This window comes from Sinocyclocheilus anshuiensis, unplaced genomic scaffold (genome assembly GCF_001515605.1).
Source record: "Sinocyclocheilus anshuiensis isolate Anshui unplaced genomic scaffold, SAMN03320099.WGS_v1.1 scaffold447, whole genome shotgun sequence".
NCBI lineage: Eukaryota > Metazoa > Chordata > Actinopteri > Cypriniformes > Cyprinidae > Sinocyclocheilus > Sinocyclocheilus anshuiensis.
In genome coordinates, this window is record NW_015552615.1 from 3,153,365 (window position 1) to 3,179,528 (window position 26,164).

A 26,164-nucleotide genomic window follows, 5' to 3' on the forward strand; every position below is an offset into this window, starting at 1 on the left:
AAAATGAGGAATAACTAAATGTGTGTTCACAAACAATATACTGTGAATACAGACAAAGGGCAAAATGTATAACATTTTAAGAAGAACGCTATGCAAGCATATGCTTCGGCAATGGGGAAGATGCATGAGCATTAAGTATTATATTTTATTTTTACCAAAAAACTAACCCGTTAAGCACTTCTTTAAACAGCTCGCCATTTTACAACAGATTTAGTTCACAAACAGCTGACATTCGTGACTTAAATGATTTTCATATAATAACATTAGTAACTTATTTTTCGCGCCATCAGTCACGCATGCACTCAAGCTCTGAAGATCTCCCATTTTTGGGATTGTAGCTAGAAGGGATACAGCTACGGCCAGAAAAACCAACAATAAATTACATTTTCTACCTATTAGATAGTGTTTTATTAACGTCTACACCTTCCCAACCCTAAACCTACTCACAATAATGCAAAAACAGTAATTATTGTTGTACAGCGTGACAAAAATGATGCTATTTTGATGTGCGCATGCCCAGTACCCACAGCTGTATCCCTTCCAGCCTTAACCCGTTTTTTGCTTATTTTGAGTCAGACTTCACTGAATTGTTTACTGGCGACTCGCTCTGACTGAATCATTTGAAACAGTGAGTTGTTGACTCGAGAACAGCTGCAATCCGCTCAGTCCAGTTTGCGAATGAATAATTCAGTGCGATTTGCGAACCGATTTAACAGGTTCACTAAAAAGAATCGGCTCGTTCATGAATCACGCACCGATATCACATCTCGGAGCGGGTGGTGATTTCTCCAGTTCAAAATAACGAGGTGCGAAATGTTTTAAGAATTCTAGTGGAATAAAATGTATGATATTATGCTTTGAAATCTAGTGAAGTAAAAGTTTCTCAAAATAAAAATACTCCGATAAAGTACAGATACTTAGCTAATAAATGTACTTAAAGGGTAAGTTCACCCCAAAATGAAAATTCTGTCATTAATTACTCACCCTCATGTCGTTCTAAACCCGTAAGACCTTCGTTCATCTTCGGAGCACAAATGAAGATATTTTTGATGAATTCTGAGAGCTCTCTGACCCTCCATAGACAGCAATGTAATTACCACGATCAAGGTCCAGAAACGTAGCAAGGAGATCGATAAAATAATCCATGTGACATCAGGGGTTCAACCGTAATTTTACGAACCTACGAGAATACTTTTTATACGCAAGGAAAACAAAAATAACGACTTTATTCAACAATTCGTCTCCTCCGCGTCACCCTGGTGCCATTTTGGAGAAAAGTCATTATTTTTGTTTTTCTTTGCGAACAAAAAGTATTCTCATAGTTTCGTAAAATTACGGTTGAACCCCTGATGTCACATAGATTATTTTATCGATCTCCTTGCTACGTTTCTGGACCTTGATCATGGTAATTACATTGCTGTCTATGGGAGGGTCAGAGAGCTGTCAGAATTCATCAAAAATATCTTAATTTGTGTTCTGAAGATGAACGGTCTTACGAGTAATTAATGACAGAATTTTCATTTTTGGGTGAACTATCCCTTTAAGTAGGCTAGAAATGAAGTAAAAATACTTTGTTACCGTAGCCTACACCACTGCTCATAACTCACTTGAAACCACCAAACAACTCCCAAGAAACCACACAGCAGCATGTCAACAACCAATCAAAACGTGCCAACACTCTGGAGACCACCCAAAAGCACATCTAAAAATCAAGTTTTGCTGGGATTTGGCTGTTTTTTTTTGTTTTGTGTTGTTTTTGTGAAAATGTGAAATCACTTTTTGAGGCATGTTCGCCGAACATAAAAAGGCTAAAGAGAGAGAGATGAAGTGAAGCACACTGCTCTTGTCTCCCATAGCAACCCTGGCATTTCTAGTGCATTTCCTGATACATGATGTTCTGTTTTGGAAGGTTACACTGACATGCTAGTTAGCATGTGCCAAGCGCACCAGAAATGCAGGAACAGACAAAAGAGGAATGTATTTTTAGGAATGGCCTAACTAGGTCATGTGCTTCACGGCCAGGAGAAAGCTGTGAAAATGGCTGCTCTACCATCACTGCAGAGTGTGTGCTTTTCATGTGGATCAAACGCATTTCAGCAGATAACATGCAGTTTTCAGAAATGACAAAAAAAAAAAAAAAAAAAGATATGTATCATTCTCACTTGTTGTGGCATTATATATATATATAAAAAAAAAAAAACCTGAATTTGAAATTAAAATATGTATTAATTAGTCATTGGAAAATAGAAATAATTTGATGATCAATGAAAAATAAAAATGTTTTTGTTCAATGAAGATTTAAAATCAACATGAAATCAGTGGTGACTTAATATATTAAAAATATTAATAGTAATATTGATTTAAAAAATAATACAAAATATACTATAATTCCAAAGTTTCTGAAAGAAATTAATACTTTTAGCCAGCAAGGACACATTAAATTGATCAAAAGTGACATTTATATTGTTATAAAATGTTTCTATTTCAAATAAATGCTGTTTTCTAAACTTTCGATTCATCAAAAATTGTGATTTTTTTTTTTTTTTATCAGTTTCCACAAAAACTGATAATAATCAGAAATGTTTCTTGAACAGCAAATCAGCATATTAGAATGATTTCTGAAGGATCATGTGACACTGAAGACTGGAGTAATGATGCTGAAAATTCAGCTTTTAATTACAGGAATAAATTACTTTTTAAAATATATTCAACTAGAAAGCAGTTATTTTAAATTGCAATAATATTTCACTATATTATTTTTATTGTATTTTTATTAAATAACTGCAGCCTTGGTGAGCATAGAGACTTCTCTCAAAAACATTTTGAACGGTAGTAAATACAGTATATATATTTTCCTCTCAGAAAGAAAGTAAAATGGGTTGTGAACATTATGTTGACTTATATAAAGTGCATGCAAAAAATGAGTACCAAAACAATTATGAGATGACATTCAGCTTTGAAATGACTCGGAAACTCATTCTCTGAATAGAAATATATTCATGAGGTCATGGGCTGTAAAGCTATCAGTCTGCGGCTGATCCCCTTCAACTTTACTAGGAAAAGTCCAGGCTTTGTGAATGTTCTCTAAGCCTTCTGAGTTCAATAAGGCACCACTACATACTTGAATTATACAAGAAGATTATATTTTTCAAAGGATTTATTTTTAATACAACCAGTGCTCTACCTGGCGGCAACGTTATCACAACATTTTTATTCAGTCTGATATGGAGAGGATTTGATATAACTTGCTTTTTCCAGTGCCTTTGCCGCTCAGACAGAAATACAAGAATAACATGGATATTTCACAATAACCCGTCACACACACAGCACGACAGACATGATATCTAAAATCATGCGACTTATGAAGACGTGTGATCATGATACACCATTTTTATGCACTGGACAATAAACATTCCCAGAAAATTATACTGAAGGAGGGACTAAGAGATTTGGTTCCAAGAACCACCTAGCAAACATCTTATGACTTAAATGTTGGTTTGGTGAACTTTGTTTCAGACCCAGAGGGCCGCAGGTTAAAGGGCATTCAGAGGAGTACAGAGACAGGGCTGGCCGTAGAGATGCCCAGCCGTACGGTCCGGCAGGCGAGCCACGAGTCCATCGAGGACAGTATGAACAGCTATGGCTCGGAGGGAAAGTGAGTATTATAAATCAGTACTTTTCAAAATACTACATTTCTTTTAAAGGAATAGTTCACCCAAAAATGTAAAAAAAAATTGCTGAAAATTACTCACCCTCAGGTGATCCAAGATGTAGATGCGTTTGTTTCTTCACTAGAACAGATTTGGAGAAATTTTGCTTTCCATGACTTGCTCACCAATGGATCCTCTGCAGTGAATGGGTGCCGTCAGAATGAGAGTCCAAACAGCTGATAAAAACATCACAATAATCCACAAGTAATCCACACCACTCCAGTCCATCAGTTAACATCTTGTGAAGCCAAAAGCTGCGTGTTTGTAAGAAACGAATCTATCATTAACACACAATCATCACATCTGGCTTCTGGGTCCATAATCCATAATAACGCTTCCTCTAGTGAAAAAGTCCATCCCCTGTTGTCGTCTCAGATCAAAATCCACTGACATATTTTTAGGACATATGTTTAGGACCATTTTAAACGGATCTGTGCGTATTTCACTCCTAATTCTGATAAGAAGAGATTTCTCTCTTTTTCACTGGAGAAAGCAATATTATGGATATGAAGTGATGGTTTGAAGTTAAAAACATCTTAATAATGGATTTGCTTCTTACAAACACGCACCTTTTCACATCATGAGATGTTAATTGATGGACTGGAGTGGTGTGGATTACTTGTGGATTATTGTGATGTTTTTAACAGCTGTTTTGACGGCACCCATTCACTAATATTATAAAAATAACCCTTATCACAATGATGACTCACTTTAAATGTACAAAAATCAATACCGGCTGCCTCCTCTCAAACTGAAGAAGCCTAACAAATATAGAATCTGTTATTTCGTTTGTTATCAGTTTGATTGGGTGGGACAAATATAGGAAAGAGTGTTATATTACATTGTGGAAAAGTGTGAGATGAGAAAAGAGCTTTAGAAATCTACCTCTGTACACAGCCTTTGGATATACAGTATTCAGCTACATGTTTCATCCAGACAAATCTTTCTTTCTCTTTTTTTTTCTTGCTTTCTTCCTACGAAAGCTACAAAAAAACAAGAGATATTTTTCTATCTTTTGACAGCCTTAATATTTGTATTTAAAAATCATAGTTTCAGTTTTACCAGTTTAACAACGCAAAATTAAAATCTGGAATCACTGTTATACAGGAATCACAGGTCTCACATTCCCATTTTATTGGTTTGGGATACATAGCATGTGTTACTGCATTACATTTCTCTAGAAACAGGGATGCTCATCCAATAACTCTCAGGAGATTGTGCTTATATCTTATATCGAGCAATAAGTGTTTGAGATATTCCTATAAGTTACATAACCAACAATATAAACCCCTCTTCTCAGTAATAAACCTTTTTTCTGCTGGCTCCATTTCTGAATGAAATCCAGAGTTCAGACCTTCTGTGTTGATGTACTGTAAACTCATTTCAGACCTGGACACAGGTTTTGAGTTTTGCGTGATGTAGTCTTATTTTAGCTCTGTGGAGGACAAAAGCTGTTTAGCTTTAATTCCAATGTGCCAGAAAGTTTTGCACAAGTTTGGATACATAAATGGAGAAGATATTTGCTGGTTTGGGCTTGTTTGAACCAGGGCTATTATCATTATCTAAAACTATAACTTAGAAAAACATTAGAAACATTAGACAAAAAAAACATATAAATAAATTTAAAATTATTTTATTTCAGCTAGTTGCCAAGTTGCACAATATTTGAATTAAAGTAAAATAATAATAATGCTCTTTTTCATTGAACAAACTAATTTTTTTAATGAATTATCAACCATTAGACATACTGTGGCCCAAAACTATTTGGACATGCATGAATGTCATTGCATTAGATAATAAAATATCAAAGTGGCATTTATTTTATTGCACAAGTACACATTTTATACAAAACATGATAATATGAACAATAGATATTTGATTTAAAATGAAGACAATATGTATCGGGATACTTTGCAGTTGCCAAAAGCTAAAATAGAAACCTTAAGAGAGGATGCAAGATGATATAAACTTTAAATAGATGCATGAAGATTTTTCAAACAAACCATTAAAATAAGCACCACTCATTAATGACAAAAACTTCTGAAAAAATTCACTTAAAAACAATATGTTCGGTTGCATAATTATAACGATATGTTATGCTTGACCGCGGTGTATTCTGCATAAATTTCCCCTCAAACTCTTTGTTACAGCGCTCCATTAGAAATTCACAAACAGACAAAAACTCCCCGCAAACCTTACGTAATGTAGTTGGATGCTCTTCCTGTGCAGCTCCATCATGGGAGTAAAATCCAGCCCAATTCAGCGGGATTACTGCGCAGTTTATGGAGCATGGGGATTACAGTTTTGGCTGCCACTGCTGAGGATATTTGACCATATTACATTGCATCTTATGCATCTCATGAATACATGACAGAGTAAAACATATTTTACATAAACACTCACTGTCATTCTGGGCTTTGACAAACAACTGTGATGGAAAGTCATAGAGCAAGGCTGAGTTAATGCAGTGGCTTTTTTTTTTTGTTTTTGCTTCTACAGAAGTTTCTCTAATATGTATTCAGTATCTAGTGTTTATTTGATCTGTCTCCATTAGATATTGTTTGTAAATTGCCTTGGGGCTTTTTGCCTTTAAAAACGTCAAATGTTATAAAATCAAACAACTGTATCAAAAAGTTATAAAACAATTAAAGAATATTAAAACTTTACAAAGCATTACAAGGAGCATTATTAAAACATTCAAAACTAGGACTAAACATTATATAAAAAGTTATAAAATATTATGAAGTGTATATTAAAAAAATATTGGGGCTTAAAACTTACAAAAATCATTATTAAAACATAAAAAGTAAAAAATATAAAAACATTACAGAGCAGTATTTCTTTGCAGTTGTCTCTTACAAAACCTTACATTTAAATTCAATTTATAGTCTATTGACACATTGCAAATCTTACAAAGATCAATACATTTTCTAAAGTAAGCAGCAAGCATCATCTTGCTGCAGCTGTTGTGCAGATATAGAAGCATAGATATCTTTACAGTGGTTTTATAGGTGCTTTTGCTAAATAGTAGTATGCATCTGATGCACTTTCTCTGATACTCTTACAACAATCTGAATCTCTTGCATCTCTGACCTCCACAGCTCCCACTTTTGTCAATAAAAATGTCTTATTTGGGGAGCAAGAATTGCGAAAGAGGTCACATTAGTGAGATTTATGTAATGGACCTGTCAAAATGCCCTAGAAAGCGAGAAAGCAGCAATCTAACGCCCTAATTATAACTCCAAAAGAAGAACTGCTCATGGTGCATGGACCAAAAATATAATCATATTAAATGTCCTGAATAAAATCATTTTTGATGCATTTTTTTTTAAAACAGCCAGAAACTGAAATGCAGTGACGTAAATATGAGTGCAAAATGCCCTCAAGTTCACACAGGTGTCCTAGCAAAAAATCACCACGGGTTTGACATTTGACATCCAAAAAGTGTCCAAAAACTTAATTATAAACAGTATATCTGCTGATTTTTTTATTTAAAACCTAACAAACTTCTGTTTGTGAAATTATTTGCATGAATGTTCTGTCCTTCTTTAAAATCAATGCTATTTCATATACAATGAAATTCATACATTACATACACGTGTCCAAATACTTTTTGGGGCCTCTGTAGAAAATTAAAATGTTGAGATCGATATTCAATAAATTCTCAAATAGATCGGATAAAAATCTGAGAGATATAAATATAATTGAACATCAGATCATCTTCATTTAGGGTTATTATAGTTAACTAAAATTAAAACCATAAAAAAAAAAATCACATCAAATTAAATAAATAAAATAAAAAACTTTTATTTCAGCTAGTAGCCAAGGCAACATCTCTCATTTTCCTTTAGTTTAACTTGATATACTAACATAAAATAAAAAAATCATGTATATTTAATATATAATTATATATTTAAATAAAAACTATATAAAGATATAGACAAAAACACAGAAAATGATTAAAACTTTACCTAAAATTGAAAAGTAAATAGAAAAATAAAAACGAATTCAAAATATTGCTAAAATAGAATTATATGCTAAAGTCTCCACCACATTTAAAAATAAGTCTGCACTCTATTTCAGATGCATAAACATTTCCCACATACCTTTCACTTTTTCCAGAAAACAATAACTCTTGTACTTGCATGCAGGAACGGAGCATCTGTTTAAAATGTTTGCATGCAGTGAATACCAGAGCGCCAGAAGAACAGCACGGAGACAGTGATATATAAAGCAATTGAGAGCAGTGCGCTGAGACGCCATGATTAACACATAACACAGACAAATGTTTATTCGAGTGACATCAAGAATGTGGCGTGTAATATGTGGAGCGGTGATAGGTGTATTTGTCACTCTCCGAAGCGTTTGTAGTAATGCGTGTGTGTTTACTGCTGACGCCAGTGCACGCAGGGCCAGTGACTAATAATGACTCTCCGTTTTTGCCAGATAGAATGATGAAATGTCACATGCGAGAGAGGAAGAGGGTGAAAGAAATAGTTTGTTCAAAAATGAACGTTCTGTCATCATCTACTCACCCTCAAACCCAACCGTCATTCTTCTGTGGAACACAAACAGAGATGTTTTGAAGAAAAACGTCATGCAGCTTGTGACCACAGCTGTCAGATTTTGGTCCTAATAATGAAAAAAATACACAGCAAAAGACCTTAAAAGTAGTCTGACTTGTGTGCCTTATAGTCTTCTGAAGCCATATGATATAACTTTGTGAGATGAACAGATGGACAGAAAGTTGTTTTCAAAATCAGTTCGCTTGGCTGCCATCTTTCAGCAGCTATTTTTCATTCAAGTACAGCTCCTGTCTACTTGAATAGGAAAATCAGAACTTACAATATGTCAAGATTTCGTTTCAATAACACATTTTAAATCAGCAATAAATTCGGACAACAATGGTATCACACATTGTGCTTTTTTAGTTCAAATTGTGCTTTAAAAAAGTTTGGTAAAAAATATAAATAATAATATGTGTGTGTGTGTGTGTGTGTGTTTATTTTCTATTTTTTATTTTTCTATTTATATATTTTCTATTTTTATTTCTTAATTAGCCTTTATTTGTCTCATTTTCCAGTAAATACACTACCGTTTGGGATCAGTAAGATGTTTGAATGTTTCTGAACATCTCAAGGCTTAGTTTATTAGAACAAAAATACAATAAAAACAGTATTATTATTATTATTATAATTATGAAGTTTTATTATAATTCAAATAACCTTTTTCTGTTTGAATGCTTAATATACTTTTTTCAGGATTACTATGAAAAATTAAAAAAATAATAATAAACAGCACTTATTTGAAAATATAAACCTTTTTAACATTATAAATGACTTTACTGTCATTTTTGATCATTTTAATGCACTCTTGCTGAATAAAAGTATTAGACTGTAGTGTATATATTGACAGTAGTGTACAGGTATCTTCAAAACAAGCTAAATTTACTAAATATGCAACGCTGCATAAAATATTAAGTCTTCTTTTCAACATTGCTATTCAAATCATGTGAAAAAAAGAGATACGTTCTTTGAAAACAAGTCTTAATAATATCTTATGCAGTTTTGCGTATCAAGTAAAATTATTTTTTTTCATATTTAAACTGAAAAATTTTGAAAAGACTTGGAAATAAGTTGTATGGACCACTTTTCTGATTCTAATGTGGTTATATGGACTGTGTGACGATTCTCCGTCTGTGTTCCAAAAGGCTTTGGAATGACATCTTGAGAGTAAATGATGACTGTTCCTTGAAGAACACAGAGATGAGCGGATAGAGACACCAGACGAGAGACTAAATGATGAACTAGATATTGACGTGGGACAAAGAGACAGGATGGAGTGAAAAACGAGCAAAAGAACGAGGAGGCGATGAAAATGGCATCTCTTGGGATGCCCGGTCTGACTATTAGGCATCAGGATCGTCTAGACCCTCCCAAAAGCATTTTAAAAATAAACCTGTGCGGAGACGGCAAGCGAAAGAGACCGAGCCGGGAATGGGTGGAGGGGCGCTGGAGAGAATCGAGGTCAAACCGCAGAAAGAAAATTAATTATGAATCCGTCCACATTAGTGTTGAGGATTATTGAGAACACACACACAGGAATGGGAATGGAGAAAGGAGGGAGAGACGGTTTGAAAGGAGAGCAAGAGAACGACAGTCACGTAGAGCGCCAAGGGTAGCTTTTTAAAATAAATATAAAAATATATAGACCTATTAATAAAGAAGAAATGTGTCAAAACTAATGACTATTTTCGAACAGGTTTCCTGAACACTCACCCCATCTGCCATTGGTCGGTCAAAACAGCTAGAATGTAAAAACACTTTATGTCGGAGGGGGTTACGTTTGCTCAAACACGCACCCCTTTGCCCTCTTTGGCCCCCTTTTTTTTGCTTGCAAAAGGAAAACACACTTTTTTCATCACCATCTGTTTCTGTATCTAAAATGGATCTCGTTACAAAAAAAATAAATAAAATTAGACCTAATTAATCTCATCCGAGCACAAGTGGCTACCTTCTGTTTGCTGAAAAAAAGTGAAAAATCTATGATAAGCAATATGGGATTCTTCACCTGTGTAGATAGCTAAAATTAAGTGAATTTTCTTTAAGAAGATCTAGCTAAAGAGTAAAAAAGAAATTATGTATAAAAAGAAAAAATAAGAGGTTGATAAAGGAGCATTGCTTCCTAAGTGAGACAAGCAGGTACATGGCTATTTTACTTTTATTATAATACAATATAATAAATTAAGAATATTAAGATCTTGTTGGTTTAGTTTAAGGCTTAGAATTCTTTACTGAAGATGTTTTAGGGGGAGAAAATGAATCAGAAAAATAATTCCGGAAGGCTTATGAAAAAGTGGACAGTCACTGTTGTGCTATTAGATGAAGGCCAGACCTCCTATTTCAAGAGGTCATGAGGGTGAATATGACACGGAGCATGTGGCTTATCTCCTGGAAACACATACAGTACACTGAAGTGATGAATGTTTGGCTGCAAACGTCTCAAATCTGCCTATTAGAGCAGGAAAGCAGTGTGATTATATGCGGAGCACTCGGCACTATCAAAGCTGAAAGGCTGTCTATCTTCATTACATAAAAGAGAAGTGCCTTCCGCCCATCGATCCCGTCCCATCACAGAGCCATGCCGTTATCACTTGAGCCATCGCAGAATGAAGGAAACCTTCATAATATGCGTCATACATGCTCATCTAATGTCAGTCTTCAAAGCCATGACAAGCAACACACACATGCTTAATTCAGGTTGTCAGTACTCAAAACAATGAAATATATGTACACAAAAAATTCTCAACATTATGTTAATACAGCACTGTATGTTCCATCCAGCAGACAAAATACAGCACTCAATAAAGTGTATGAATAAAATGAATTCACTTCCACAATAACACTGCCCCGTTTTCTTCCCTTTAGTCTGAACTACAGTGGCATGTGTTTGGCATCAGACGCCCAGTTTAGTGACTTTCTGGATGGGATGGGACCTGCTCAGTTTGTGGGCAGACAGACACTAGCTACAACTTCAATGGGTGAGTGCACTTATACATCACTACATGTTAGTGTAGTACAAGTGAACAGGCTATAATTTGTCCTTTTCTTTTATGCACATAAATATAGGTAAAAATAGGTATTTAAAAATACACATTTTGTATTGTATTGTGTTAAATGATAAAGGAAATTATGCATCTTTTTAGATATGTATATGTAAGTGATGGAAAGTCCTTGACAAAGAATTAAAAAAAAAATCATGTATAAAAGAAAAAATGATTGAAAATGCTGATTATTATTATTATTATACTTGTCTATTTTTGCCTCTATTTCTTGCCCTATAGTTCATAATATGTTGATATTGTGATTAGTATTGGAGCTTCTAGAATAGAATAGAATAGAATAGAATAATTATATATTATAGATATAATATGTATACTTACTACTTCTATTATATTAATATATGAATAGTTCCTATTTTACTGTATTTTAATGCATTAAATTAATTTTATATATACTGTCAAAATATGTTATACTTCAGGCTAATATGTAATACTTTGACATATATGCTAACTAAAATCAATGGTTCTTATGTTAATAGTTTATTCAATTATACAACACTAAACAAATAAGTTTATTTGTCTTATACTGTGCCTCTGTCTTTTTGCTTTAAATATTGTTTAGAATTTTACAACTAGATACGTATCTTTTTAGATCTGTATATGCAACTAAAGTGATAGAGCTTGACACCTTTTTATGTGTTCAACAAGTGGTCGGTAATTTTCCGTTTGTATGACAAAATATTCAATAAAATAGTGTAAATTAGAATGCATGAAAAGAGATTCTATTTTGATACGTGATACTTTTGATACTTTAATACCAAAAAAAATGTGACATAAACAATAGAAAATTTTAATAATTATGATTATCAATTTTGTTAGAGTATGTTTCATGTTATATTGAAGTCCCTGACATGTAAATAACAACAGAACATGTTTATATGGTGGCTGTTTAACCAAAATGACCAATCAGCACCCAGAACTTGAACCATCAGTTTATAATCAATAAAACAACATTAAATAAGACTGCAGAGAAAATATGGTCATTAAAATATTGTTAACACTTTACAAAAAGGTCTCATTAGTTAACATTAGTTAATGCATTAACAAAACAATGAACAATACATGTTACAGTATTTATTAATATTAATATAAAATACGATTCATTTATAGGTTATGTTAGCTCAGGTCCATTAAATATGAACAGATACAATATTTGATTTCAATAATGTATTAGTAAATATATTATTATAAGTTGTTCATTATTAGTTCATGTTAACTAATGTAGTTATCTAATGTTAACAAAGGGAACCTTATTACCAACATAGATCAACACAATGCTATTAAAAAAGGAACGTGTCACCCACGTGTCACTTGACGCTCGTTAACGTGGGTATTAATGTCTGCAGGAGATGTTGAGATCGGTCTGATGGAGAGAAACGGACAGCTGGAGGTGGAGATCATTCAGGCTCGAGGACTCATCATGAAGCCTGGATCTAAGGGCCCTCCAGGTGATTCTTCATCAGACAGAGGGATGAGCCTGATAGCGATTAGATTCATTTAGCCAGAGCACAAAACTGACTGCAAATGTTTATAGACTGGTTCTCAAATACACACGTTTCTCTTAGATTGTTTTCCTATTCTTATCTGAGCATTCATTATCCAAAAGCGAGCATGTGTGTTAGAGGAAATTGAAAAGAGACGTCTAAATCAGTGGCTCTTCAAAGTAGCTTTCAATATCTTGTGGATTTCAAGGATGCCGTTTGAATTATTGATTTTTTTTTGTTTCCTTCTTCCCTTTCAGCGGCCTACATTAAAGTCTACCTTCTGGAAAATGGCATCTGCATTGCCAAAAAGAAGACGAAGTCTGTCCGGAAATCATTAGATCCCCTTTACAATCAAGTCCTTGTTTTTTCAGAGAGCCCACAGGGGAAGGTTGTACAGGTAAACTCGATTTTTACCTTTTATGAAGAAAATGAGGGTTACTTGTGCAAAACTCCACCAGAGGATGCATCAGAGGGACTTGCATTTTATTGTTCACCAAGCAAAACATTTCCAAGTGCTTAAATATTTAGCATTAGGGGTTGTTTAGCAAGTATGAGCAATATAAATAGTGTTGCTTGCCTTATAAATCTGCATCGAACCAGCAAACTAATGCTAGAGTACTTGAATTGCTTAATGCATTTAACATTAAGGTGTCAAGCACTTCAGATGCATCTGTCTGGTTGGTTATTTAAATGACAAAGAAAATAGGCTCTAATTTACGGCAAAGTTTACCCACGTCTTTTCCAATTTGGTGTAATTTCTCTGTAGGTGATGTGATGTCAGTGAATGATCATTTAGTTCCACTGCAGAGAGAACTGGTGAAGAAACAGCATTGCAGTGAACACTTTATTTTTAGCAGCGCTGAAGGAATAGGGGGAAACATTTCATATCTCTCCGAATTAGACATTTTTCTAAGGACAACATTTATGAAAGCCTGTCACAACAAACATTAAAGGTTAGAACAGACTGCAGGATGTTGAGGAACATCAGGTGGCGGGAAAAACATCATTTGCATGTGTTTATTCACTGATGTACGGCATCCTCCATCCAAACATCCGTCATTATTATGTAATGAATCTCAGGGAACTTTCTGATTGATCTAGGCTAAGTTATTCTTCAAAATGTTGACACATTCATTATCATATTTGGAAATTCTAATTATTCAGTTTGTGCTGCAAGATGGATGAATCACACAAAATCTGTCAAGATTGTACATGTCATATTACGTCACAAAAAATACAAATAAAATGTAATATTATTTACACATTACACAATGCACATTTCCCCCTAATTCTCATAACTGTAATACAAAAACACTGAATTTCTTTTACTTTAATTAAGAAAAAATATGATGTACTATTTTAATTGTAAACGAATTATGCACCTTGAAAGAATTTGTTGTGCTGGATTTGAAGCTTTTTTGAAAATGTTCATGGAAAAAAAAAGCTACTAAAAATGCTCCTAAAATGAGATTTATTTTCTTTCTGCAAAATATAATTTATTTACATTTTGGAGTGATCTGGAAATGAGATTCGCCCAGACTAATGAAACTGAAATAATAATAATTAAAAAAATAAAAAAATTATTGAATTACGATAAATTAAAAATTGAGTTTTGTGAATTTATGAATTATGAGGATAACAACAGCATTATGACTTATGATGAATTCAAAATTTTGAATCAGGAATTTATTAATTACAAGAATTATATGTGACCCTGGAACACAAAACCAGTCTTAAGTCGCTGGGGTATATTTGTAGCAATAGCCAAAAATACATTGTATGGGTCAAAATTATCGATTTTTCTTTTATGCCAAAAATCATTAGAATATTAAGTAAAGATCATGTTCCATGAAGATATTTAGTAAATTTCCTACCTTAAATATATCAAAACTTAATTTTTGCTTAGTAATATGCATTGCTAAGAACTTTTCTCAATATTTAGATTTTTTTGCACCCTCAGATTCCAGATTTTCAAATAGTTGTATCTCGGCCAAATATTGTCCTATCCTAACAAACCATACATCAATGGAAAGCTTATTTATTCAGCTTTCGTACACTAAAAATTTACCCTTATGATTGGTTTTGTGGTCCAGGGTCACAAATGCATTTCAAATTATGTGATTCACCCAGATGAATGGAATTAACAAAAAAACATTATGAAGAATTATGGTAAATAAAAAATTGACAATTATGAATTGATGAAGTTACAAGGAATATATACATTTCAAATTGTGATATTTTATCCATATTAATAGAACTAGCAAAAAAAATCATTATGAACTATGATAAATTGAAAAATGACAATTTTGAATTTATGGATTAGAAGAATTATATACATTTAAAATTCTTAAAATCTATGTAATTAGATTAATCTGGATTAATGGAACTAACTATTTATGAATTAGAAGGATTATATATATATATTTTTTTCTTTTTTTCTTTTTTTCTTCAAATTCCATTCTGAGGTTCACCAAGAATAATGGAATTCACTAAATGGAATTGACTAAAAATAACTAAAATTGAGAATTCTGAAATGAATTCAATTCAATTGAATTTAAAACATTTTAAACAGATTTAAAATGTAGAATATTATAGTCAAAAGTACTTTTCATTGTTCCTTATGATAACATAATACTTCCATGTCTCATGAACAGGTCATCGTTTGGGGAAACTACGGCCGGATGGATCGTAAATGCTTCATGGGCGTGGCCCGCATCCTATTGGAGGAGCTGGATTTGACAAACATGGTGATTGGCTGGTACAAGCTTTTCCCCACCTCCTCTATGGTGGACCCCACGATGGCGCCGCTGATCCGCCACTCCTCACAGCTCTCTCTGGAGAGCACCGTGGGGCCGTGCTGCGAACGCTCATAAGACTAACAACTCCACTAGATTTATTTTTCTCTGGAAGGGCTCTCAATGCCCCCGCCCCGATCCTAAGAGTGCTGGTTGTGCATGACTGCGGCACCGGAACCCTCTAGAATGTTCTAGAATTTCTTCAGAACAAATGACCTTTCTGGAATATTCCAGAATTGACCACAGAGGGAATGCTCTTTTTCAGCCTCTGAGAAAAAGACTTCAGGACAGTCAAAGAATGCAGACCAGATGTCTGGGCTTTATTTTAGCTTTCAACACATTAGCTTGTGATGGTCTGTATGAGGAAACGTCCTCCATTTAGAACTAAACGCAGGTAAACGTTTGTGCAGTCATCGTGTTGGGTGCTGCAACGGATGGGTTCGTGCAATATGACACACAATAGAGAGAAGAATGTATCGGTAATAAAAGTGCGGGTTTGCATTCTTGTGTAATTAACAATACAGGAATAGATATATGTCTTAAAAATATGTGTAGTTTGAAAAGAGTCATGATTCCGTTCGCACACGGATCTTTTTCTGTTCGTGTCTCTTCCGTTTCGTCGTTCTCTTTACTGAACTGTGCCAATGCTGCCAGCAAGTGGCTTTATTTGTGGCTAGTGTCTATATTCGGTGACTACAGGCTTTATGAATCAATAATCTAAGCAGACACATATTTAAAAAGACTATCTTTTCCCAAACAGTGACATGTCATTGTACGTTTTCCCCCACTAACAGTATATGGAAAAATTTAAATGGATGCAAGATGCTGATAGATATAATAGATAGAGGTTTTTAATGGCTGAAACCAATATCTAAAGAGAAGAGTGATATAAACAGACATGATATATACATATATAATACAATTTTATGATAACATGTACATAAAAATAATACATTTAAATGAAACGTGTGCAATCCATTATTTTTTTAAAACGAACAGTAGGCCTAATGGCCACTTCTGTAAATCCCCCCCACCAAAAAAAGATCAAATATTGGTCAAATTAATCACCAAGGCCAATATTTAAGAGTATATTACGAATTATTAAAAGATAATTTAGTTTTGCACTTTATAATCTTAAATGTCTTTCTTGTAAGCAACCGCAAGTTTGGCATAAGCCAAAGTACACTTTCTTCTTTACATTATGATATTATTTGTGACTTCGGGATGCAGAAACTTTAGTAGCAATGATAAGGTTGTAGCATTAGATAGTAGCATACGCATGAAAGGCATCTTAGTTTGCCACCATCTAATGAGGTTTTGCATGGAATCGATTGATACGAGATTATCGAGCGTTTTCGCTGGCAGTCGAGCAAACATGTAGCAGCAGACGATCAACGAAAATACTGTTACATCGCACTGAGATGTGCTGTGTGCCATCCTGACGCAAGATCAGCCTCGGGGATTAATAAATACTGATACAAATGTTTTCATAATGAAAAGCAAGACATTTCTACACGCCAGCACAGAAAGGGAAGAAACAGCATTCTGCACAGCCAAGAATTTTTACATCCAGCATAAAAATATGGCTATTTGTGAAGAAAATACACTATTCGCCATACAATAGACGAAAGGATTTTTTTTTAAAGATTCCTTCCTCTCTGAGAAGTTCAGGAGTGATGATTTCAAATAACGCTGAAAAATGTACCTCAAACACCCTCAACATACTCATGTTGCGAAGGCCATATAAAGCACTGCCACATTCTTTTTGAAGACTTTAATGTACATTGTCTTAAAAAGCAATAACTAAATGAATTTTTGCTCACTTTATTTGTTACAGGGAGTAAAGCCAGATTGTCTCTGCATTACATTAGAAACTTCTGCATCCATGTAGCGATATAGTAGATACTTGGTTTTAGACGGAGAGAATCAAGAATTTAGTGCCATTTCAAAGATGTGTTGATGAGCTAAAAATCAAAATCATGATTTAGAAAAACCTTTTCGGGCAAACCTTTTTTCATCTGCAGGGACTGCAGATGAAAATTAGCCTGAATGACTAAATCTGGCACATTTACATAGTAGACTTGTTTACTCATGTTAATTAATGTGTATTGTCCCTTTTAAATAAAATAAAAACAAACAAACATAGTGCTGCTTAGCATTGTATATTAATATAGACGATATATATTGATATACATCAATTTAATACAACATCATTTCATTGTTCATAGACTTCAATCGCTGTCTGAAAAACTACATATGAACTACTTATTTTTTTCCCCGGTCTGTTTATTGTAAATAGACACCTTGGATTTAGTGGGTAGAACGATAATAAATCATCAAGGTCTGATTTGGGATGTCAATATTGACATTTCAGTTTTTTAGGCTGTTATTGCTGATATTTTAAAATCTGGATTGGATATATAATTGCTTTTAAACACCAAATACACTCCAGATGTTATAAAAGAATGTTTAAAATCAAATATCTCCATTCCACAGTAGTTTTTGTAAAGCCTTAACTTGTAAACCAGAGGTCTTAACACAATCCCAGTTGTACGGCGGAGAAACGAGCATGCAAGAATGTCATTCTGCTTTTATTTCCATTCATTTTCTGTCTTTCTCTTTCTTTTTGTATTTACTATTACTTTAATCTGGTAAATAGTCATGGCCTTTTGTCATCGCGTTTTTCACCACACAATTTTGTAACTAATTAACCATCTACCATATCAACTGTACATGTTGAAGTTGATAGGGCAAAATAATCAACATATTCCTAAAAATGGGATGCTGTGATATTTTTCTTTGTGGAGATACTTGTTTAAATCCTTATTGCTACATGTAAATTTGAATTTGTAAAATAATGTCACTGTTGATTGATGCACAAATTAGTGTATTGTTACTCTGTTGAAAATGGTTATACAGAATAAAATAGCTCACTCTGATTTACAAAACACGCATTTGGCTGATGATTGCCTGATGCTTCATGGGTTTAGGAGAAGATTTATCCTGAAACCATCCGATAATCTTCAACAACTAACACATAACGTTAAGCTTATTGCGCACGTCAGAGAGAATCAGATATTGAGTGTTAGTCTGTCTGTCTGTCTGTCTGCTGCACTCAAGTCTTTATCAGGAGACGAAAGGGTTTTTAAGAGTTAGATCAAGGAAAATTAGATCAAGCACTCTTGATTTGGGAATTGAGCTAGATGTTGGTATTTTGGGGATACGGTTTAGTTTTATTATCGTGTGTGTGTGTGTGTGTGTGTACCCACTGCCACTAACAAAGGAACAGATGAATAATCTTGTCCCTGTTTAATGTAATTACAAAGAATAAAGATCTCTTTTACATACAGTATGCATCCCACACACATACATATTTTTATATAATATAGCTTTTTTGCATTTTTGTAATAAAAATGAATAAATAATAATAATAATGACAACAATAATCTTTGTTAAAATTATATAATAATAAAAATTATAATTTTTTTCTTTATACACACACACATACATACATACATACATACATACATACATACATACATACATACATACATACTTTATACAAAGTAATAATATGTTACTTTTATACATACCATTTGTAGTATTAATATAATATAAAATATATTAATAATACCTTTTAGAAATTATACAAAATAATATAGAAAATGTTTATTTTGTAATAAAATATTTCTTATATTACAATTATATAATATTATGAATATTATATTGTTAATATCGTTATATTTATATTATGTTGCTTTGTGTAAATACACAAATGTATAAATTAATATTTCTACCAATAATACATTTGGTCCCCAACGCAAAGTAAACACAAAAATATGTAAAAATGTTGAAGCCAAATTCAAACTTTTTACCTTCAAACTATCTTATCTACAAATGATTGAAAAAGTGAATTAGGACAAGGTTGTATTTTCTTTGACACAACAGTGGTTTTATTTCATCTTTTACTGACAGGAAAAAAATCCACATCAAATAAATAAATTAGTTGTTTTATATCTTTAAATATTTATAACAAATCCTTCTGTAAGAAGACTATCACGCTTTCATTTTGAAAGAGGTTATTAAAATGAGCCACAAACACTGAACAATAAAACAACAGCAAGTGTCTGAAAGTAGACGCAAATTAACAAAATGTTAAAAAAAGCAAAAAAACAGACCCTACCCTATATTCTCACAAGACCAAACTGATTTGTCATTGAATTACAAGCATGAAACATGAGATGATTTCCAAAACATGTCTAGACATCAAGGCTGGTGTGGATGCCTGATGTTTGATGCACGAGGAGACAAACACGAGATCCGAGTATATTCTCTTGTGTAAACTGTGAGCGAGGAGTCGCCCTTTCACCAGCTCCTCAACACTAAAACTAAATCTACTTTCAAAACACGTCATGCACCCGAATGCAGACAGAAGAGCACGTTCATCTCAGAGAGTTCACCAGTTTTCTGGAACGTTCTAACATTTCATCCTGCTACATAAAATTATAAGGGCTAATTTGAAACTAGATACCTAGAGTCCAATTTAAAGTCGTTTAACTACACTGAAGTTGAAAGTAGTTAGTTTATAATTACTTATCTGGTGCAAAAAAAACAAAAAACATTTTTTGAATTTGAGCAGCTTTTGCAATGTGTAAAAAACAGCAATGCTCCATTTTGACTTGTTACACCGCTACTTGTTGGAAAAAGTAGGTTTTAGTGGAAAAGTTACAGTATTTTGAAAACAACTGAAAAATGAAGGTAAAAGAAGTTAAATAAAATAAGTTATTACTTCGTTTACATTGCAACTTAGCAACTTTCCGGAAAATTAAACTAGTAATGTGATTATAATGTCATCATCCTGGCCCTTCCAGAGCATCTCGCCCTCAAAGTCCACCATCTTGTGTTTGCGACAGCGCAACAAAATTCCCACAACTTTATCGGAGATTTTGACATAGCGGTCGAACAGGCGGCCAAAGGTGACGTAGATACGACCCTCTTTATCCCGCTGGCCCATGTCGCGTATGATAAAGCACATCTCCTCCATCTCACGGTAGATGTGTTTCTGGGCCCGATCGGCACGCTGGGCTGTTTTGGATCCCTCTTTGGGCCGCCCGTATCCCGCGTCGCCCTTGTTGAGTCGAATAGCCATGGCATGTTCATAGTCAAACTCTTCGCTGAAAGGGTTGAGCTTCTGACCTTTAATGTGGTCTTCAGCGAACTGCTGCCACGTGCTCCTCAAGTCGTCCATCGTGGCTATTTTAATCTGAGAGGACAAGATTCAGATGTTATTCAGGACCACATAGTCACATCACATAGTGTATGTTTTAAAGAATTAGATGCAAAAAAGACGGATGAAATAAGATGAATTTGCTTGGTTTGTGGTTGTATACTGTATGTACAGAAATGTATATGAACAAACAAATAAATATTTTAGAATTAATATAAAATATGCATCTATAAATATAGTTCATAAATAGATTTTATAGACAGAAAATAATCAAATTAATCATTTCTTTTTATTATAAATGTTGAAAACAGTTGTGTAAATAAATAATGAATAATGCAAATAAATGTTTTATAATTAATATGAAATATTTATTTATACATTAAATGTATAAATAGCTTTTACAGTATTCAAAAAGAAACATTTATTATTATCAATGTACAGTTAATTAACAGTTGTGCAAATGTATAAAAAATATTAAATTAATATAAAATATTTATGAATTTAAATATATGAATCGTTTTTACAATATTCAACAAGAAAGTTGTATTCAACATTTCATATTATTATCAATTCTGAAAACAGATTATTTATTTATTTATTTGATTTTACTGCATTCAACAAGAAAGGAATTTAGTTCATGTTATTTAATGTGGCCTAGATGACATCATCTGCAAAAGATTTCAGAGGTTATTTATTATTATTAAATCACTTTAGTAGTACACTCTAAAAAATGCTGGGTTGTTTCAACCCAACTTTGGGTCAAATATGGACTAACCCAACTTTTGGGTTAAAAATTTAATGTAAAAATGTAACCCAACGGTTGGGTTAGTCCATATTTGACCCAAAGTTGGGTTGAAACAACCCAGCATTTTTTAGAGTGTAGTAGTAGCAGTAGTAGTAGTAATAATAATAATAATTCACTTTAAAGGCAAACATTTTTTCTTTAGATTAGCATGCATAATAAGACTAGGAATGTCTATTTGTAATTTAGATTTCTTGTTGACTTTAAAACATCTTTGTTTACAATAATATATTATTCAGATCTTGTTTAAGGTGTAGACAACCTGGCTTGTCATGCCTGAGCATTACTGTTAAATATTTCTCAGGATGTCTTCAAGGGGCACTTATTTCACATGGGCGCCATCTGAACCCGTGCAAATGCGTCCTGTGAAACGCGAGCTGGTGAATCAAATACCACGGTGACACAGCTGTGATGGATCTCACTCATCAAGTTAAGGGTGAGCATGCTGCTTTTTGAAGGTCAGATGTAAATGATCCATCACTGTTTTTATTTACATATATTCCATTGCGGCAGAACATGTCTGAGCCTATGATGGAACATTACGCTGCTGTGAAAGTTGGACTATTGTATGTAACACTGTTGTATGGTCAAGAAATCATTTTTAGATTAAAACCTTGAATGAATAGTGTTTATTTGCATTTAGTTGTGATTCTCATGTTTTCAACCACGTCTTGAACCACGTTTGAACCAAGTCATTCAAAATATTCCCTATTAAAACACATTTAATATAGATTTTGTGAGTATTTTAAGAGAGACAACCGCATTTAAATGAATCTTGCCTCTAACCAATCAATAACTGATCACTAGAACCAAGTCCCCGCCCTATTTTTTTTTTTTGCATATATTTTATACATATATATATATACATATATATACATATACATATTCATTATTTATTTATTTATTTATTTTGATTTTACATTGTACATCACAAAATGGAAAAGATGCGTGCCTTTAATGTAAATGTGGCTGCCACTACCTGAACTTTTCAAGAGTTAATTCAGTTTTCGCTCCTATAACAACTGAATTCAGTGTGAACAGAACAAGATTCTCTTATAAAAGGAGCGACAACCAAATTACATTCAAACTAAGAAAACATGGCAGTGTCTATTTATTTACACTACTGTAAAAAAAAGGTACTGTATTTTTCGGAATATTACCTTATCATAGAATATATTTTTAAAAATTGTCATCTAAAATGCGCTATAATTAATATTCGCCTTTTAACGCCGAGCACGCAAACACGTCCAAGTTTATTTGTATAGAATGGCACTATAATTTTTGTTTGTTTTAAACTTATATTTTTGTTTTGTTCTGTTATGAATAAAGTTAAATATAAATGATTTTTTGTGGAGCACTAAAATACATGTTTATAGTATTTATGTTTATAAACTTTTTTTTATTTACCTGTATTTTACATTATTTCTGAATTTAATAATAAAATGTGACTTATACAATGTGACTTATCTGTGTGATTTTTTATTCTCTCAGCAATGCAGTTTTGATCTGTTGTGACTTATAGTCAGTATAAAAATATCAAACTAAAATAGTTGTTCACACTAAGTGCTAATAGTCATACAACCTATTCACACAAAGTGTGAACAGAAGTTATATGCTATTTAAACTAAAGCTATAATTTCTAAGCGGGCAGTTCTAATTGTGGGCGGAGTTAGTGAAAATAGCTTTTGCCAATTAGTTAGGCTATTTGCACTCAGTACAAATAGAACATAGCATGCATTGTACAGATAAACGTACCTTGTGTCTGTTGACATGTTTCTTCGGTTCACTCTCATTCTGATCACTGTTGTCGCTCAGAGACGCTTCCTCCCCAAGACCACTGTCCTCGGCATCTGAACCTCTACTTCTGGATCCCATCGTCTTTTCCTCTTTCCGTCGAAGCACTTTAGCCACAGTCCCTGCTTTCCCACCACAGTAGCGTCTCCTGGTGGGAGATTCGTTACCAAGAAAGTTTTTGGTGTCCTCTGATGTGAGCTGATTGGTGTTGATCTTCTCCTTGATGACGCTCACTAGGTCTTTCCCGTATTCGTTACACTTTGGTGTGATGGCTTTAGTCACCATTACGGTCTTGATCTGGTCATCTGCACCTTCGTCGCTGTTCACCGAAACCACGCGAGGCGCAACCAAGAGTTTCATCTCACTCTTCTCCTTCTGCTTTTCTTTTGCATCTTCAATGATGGTATCAGGCATCCATCCGCTTGGGATCGTGTCTTGCTTGTCGGTGTGTTTGCTCGCCCAGCTTTGCCAGCTTTTGGCGAGGCTGTTCACTGTCGAAGCCACCTTGATCTTTCTGACAGCTCTGCTGAAAGGCTGGTTTTGCTGGACAGCAGCAGTACTCATGGTTCTTGTTGTGTTTCCTGTTTGGCGAGGTTCAAATCTCAAGGTTCGTAATCCGTTTGGACGCTGCTGGTGGTCACCAGGCTCTTTTATATGAATGGAAAGAGGAAGTGTCTTCTGAGGTGGGTGGTGTGACATTCCTCTGGATGCACATGGTGTCCACTGTGACCCCAAACATGCTAATGGAATTTCCCCAGTGGAATAACAGGTGGCCACGTTATGTCCAACCATGCAAAAATCACTCCTGACATCACACCTGACTGCGTCTCTTGTTTTAGATGCACCCATGATCTCACCAAAACCTAAAACCGCTCAAGGATGCCTATAGATCCTGATGGAACGGCTACAAATGCATGCTCTTCTCCACTGCCATGGCATATTTTTGTTCAACGTGCCAGAACTCAGTGTGATGATCTATTTTTGCAGACTGGGTGTTGAATTGTGCATGTGCGCGCTTCTGTTGATTGATACACAGGCCTGTTCTAAAAGCGCAAGCCAAGCTATTTTAAGCAGGAGTCGAGCTGAGGGAAAACTTAGGATGACCCTTGGATTTGCACATCGACTCGGTTTCATTTATACTGCTTTGCAGATAAAATGGTGATTAGTATTATTAGAGTATTAATCTGCTAGACATTTTCATAAGGTTTACCATTAAACAGCTAGGTTACTGCAGAGATAATGCGTAAAGCAGGGGTTCGTAACAACCCAAAAAAAAGGCCTGCAGATTTGTTCAGATTAGGTCATGTACAGCTATGCTAAATTAAAATAATCAAATGCAACTAATAATTTAATTGCTACTGCATCGGTAGGATAGTAAAATATATTTCCCATATTTTTTATGTTGTTGGCTGCATGTTAAATCAAACTCTGCAACATTTTCTAGGCAGAAGGTAGTGAAATTATACAGATATCAACATGGAAAGATTACTTGACATTCCCTCATGATTGTCAAAAAACAATGAACAAAACTACACAAGGTAAAAAAAAAAAATGGACAAGCATAAAACCCAGTATACTTTAAATAGGTTAATTTGCAGCAAGAATAAACAATAAAATAAAAATAAGAGAAAAAAAATATTTCTCTTATTCAGCCTCGGCCATGTTAATAACTGTGCATACTGTTAGACCTATATTATGCAAAACAAGAAGAGAACCACTGACTTCTCTTTTGAAATGAAGTATTAAGACAAAAACGAGTCCAACAACAGAACCAGTTTGTTCTTGACTGGTGTGCTGCAAAGTTAACATTTAAAAGAAATAATTTCTAAAATCAATACTGGAGATGATAAACATTTTGCATAATTCATGGTAATATTAATAGATTTCGATGTCTGAAGACACTTTTGTATGATAATTTTGGTACTTTGTTTGGTCGCCAGTTGTAAAATGTAATGCAAACATCTGCATTGTGATGCAAAACCAGTTAAGAACAAGTTTGCACTGCATTATATGTGAAACCTGCTGAACTGATTTAAATACAGTAATAAAATGCAAATTGAGAGTCATTACAAAGCAAAAGTGACAAAAGTTTTCTTATTCAGCCTTAGTTATGCCATTATGCATAATAATATCAATACATGTCAATGTTTAATTTCTAAAGACTTCCTATTTACTCTGGTACTTTGTTGGGTTGCCATATGTTAAAAATGTAATGTAAAAATCTAGGTTGTGACTCAAAACCACTCGAGACCCAGTTCACACTGCCTTATACAACTTGCTAACGTGAATCTTGCCCTAGATAACTCCAAGTGATGCTACACCTTAATCGCTCAAGGATTATCAGAAATTTGTGTGTGATAAATATATTCCCGCCTCTTAAATGTCTTTGCTTGTTTTTAGCTCCCACACAAGATCCCTGAATATTTGGGGACAAAAATAAAACGACTGTCATTTTGGATATTGTTCTCGTCTCTTCCTGCTTCCTCTGGCTTTTGGTGACTCACATACGGAGGAGTGTACCGAGGAACGAAACCGTCACTTATATCACCGCTAACACCACCAGCTGGATGCACTTACCGGCTCACAATGCAGCTCAACACACACACACATTAATGCTCTTTAAAAGCGTCACTGACTGGCCAATGCAGCATCTCCTAATGTATCTGTAAAAGCAAGGCATTCACAACCTCAGACGATTCACATTTAACTTATTCGGAGACGTAAATGGCTT

At 34.0% G+C, this 26,164-nt stretch overlaps 2 protein-coding genes across 2 annotated transcripts in view; one reads left to right on the plus strand and one right to left on the minus strand.

Annotated features, from left to right (window-relative positions):
- The window catches only part of LOC107666126 (regulating synaptic membrane exocytosis protein 4-like), a 35,030-nt gene extending 17,420 nt beyond the window's left edge, over positions 1-17,610 (plus strand). Inside the window, exons 2-6 of the mRNA XM_016457286.1 lie at positions 3,517-3,655; positions 11,138-11,250; positions 12,678-12,779; positions 13,073-13,212; positions 15,470-17,610. Of these exons, the coding sequence (XP_016312772.1) occupies positions 3,517-3,655; positions 11,138-11,250; positions 12,678-12,779; positions 13,073-13,212; positions 15,470-15,688 (713 nt within the window). The 3' untranslated portion in view covers positions 15,689-17,610. The remainder of the gene's footprint in view (positions 1-3,516; positions 3,656-11,137; positions 11,251-12,677; positions 12,780-13,072; positions 13,213-15,469) is intronic.
- Positions 17,611-19,619: 2,009 nt separating this feature from the next.
- Positions 19,620-24,064, minus strand: LOC107666125 (actin-binding Rho-activating protein-like). The gene is made up of 2 exons (XM_016457285.1): positions 23,395-24,064; positions 19,620-20,873 (listed from the first exon to the last, which is right to left on the minus strand). Exons 1-2 carry the CDS (start codon positions 23,995-23,997, stop codon positions 20,436-20,438), a joined length of 1,041 nt encoding a protein of 346 aa, XP_016312771.1. The 5' UTR covers positions 23,998-24,064; the 3' UTR covers positions 19,620-20,435.
- Between the last annotated feature and the right edge of the window lie 2,100 nt (positions 24,065-26,164).

Excerpts from the sequence above, each read along its gene's own strand:
- LOC107666125 (XM_016457285.1), bottom strand. The coding sequence starts at position 23,997 with ATGAGTACTGCTGCTGTCCAGCAAAACCAGCCTTTCAGCAGAGCTGTC. Across the intron at positions 20,874-23,394 it reads AACATGTCAACAGACACAAG|ATTAAAATAGCCACGATGGA; the intron begins GTACGTTTATCT and ends TTGTCCTCTCAG.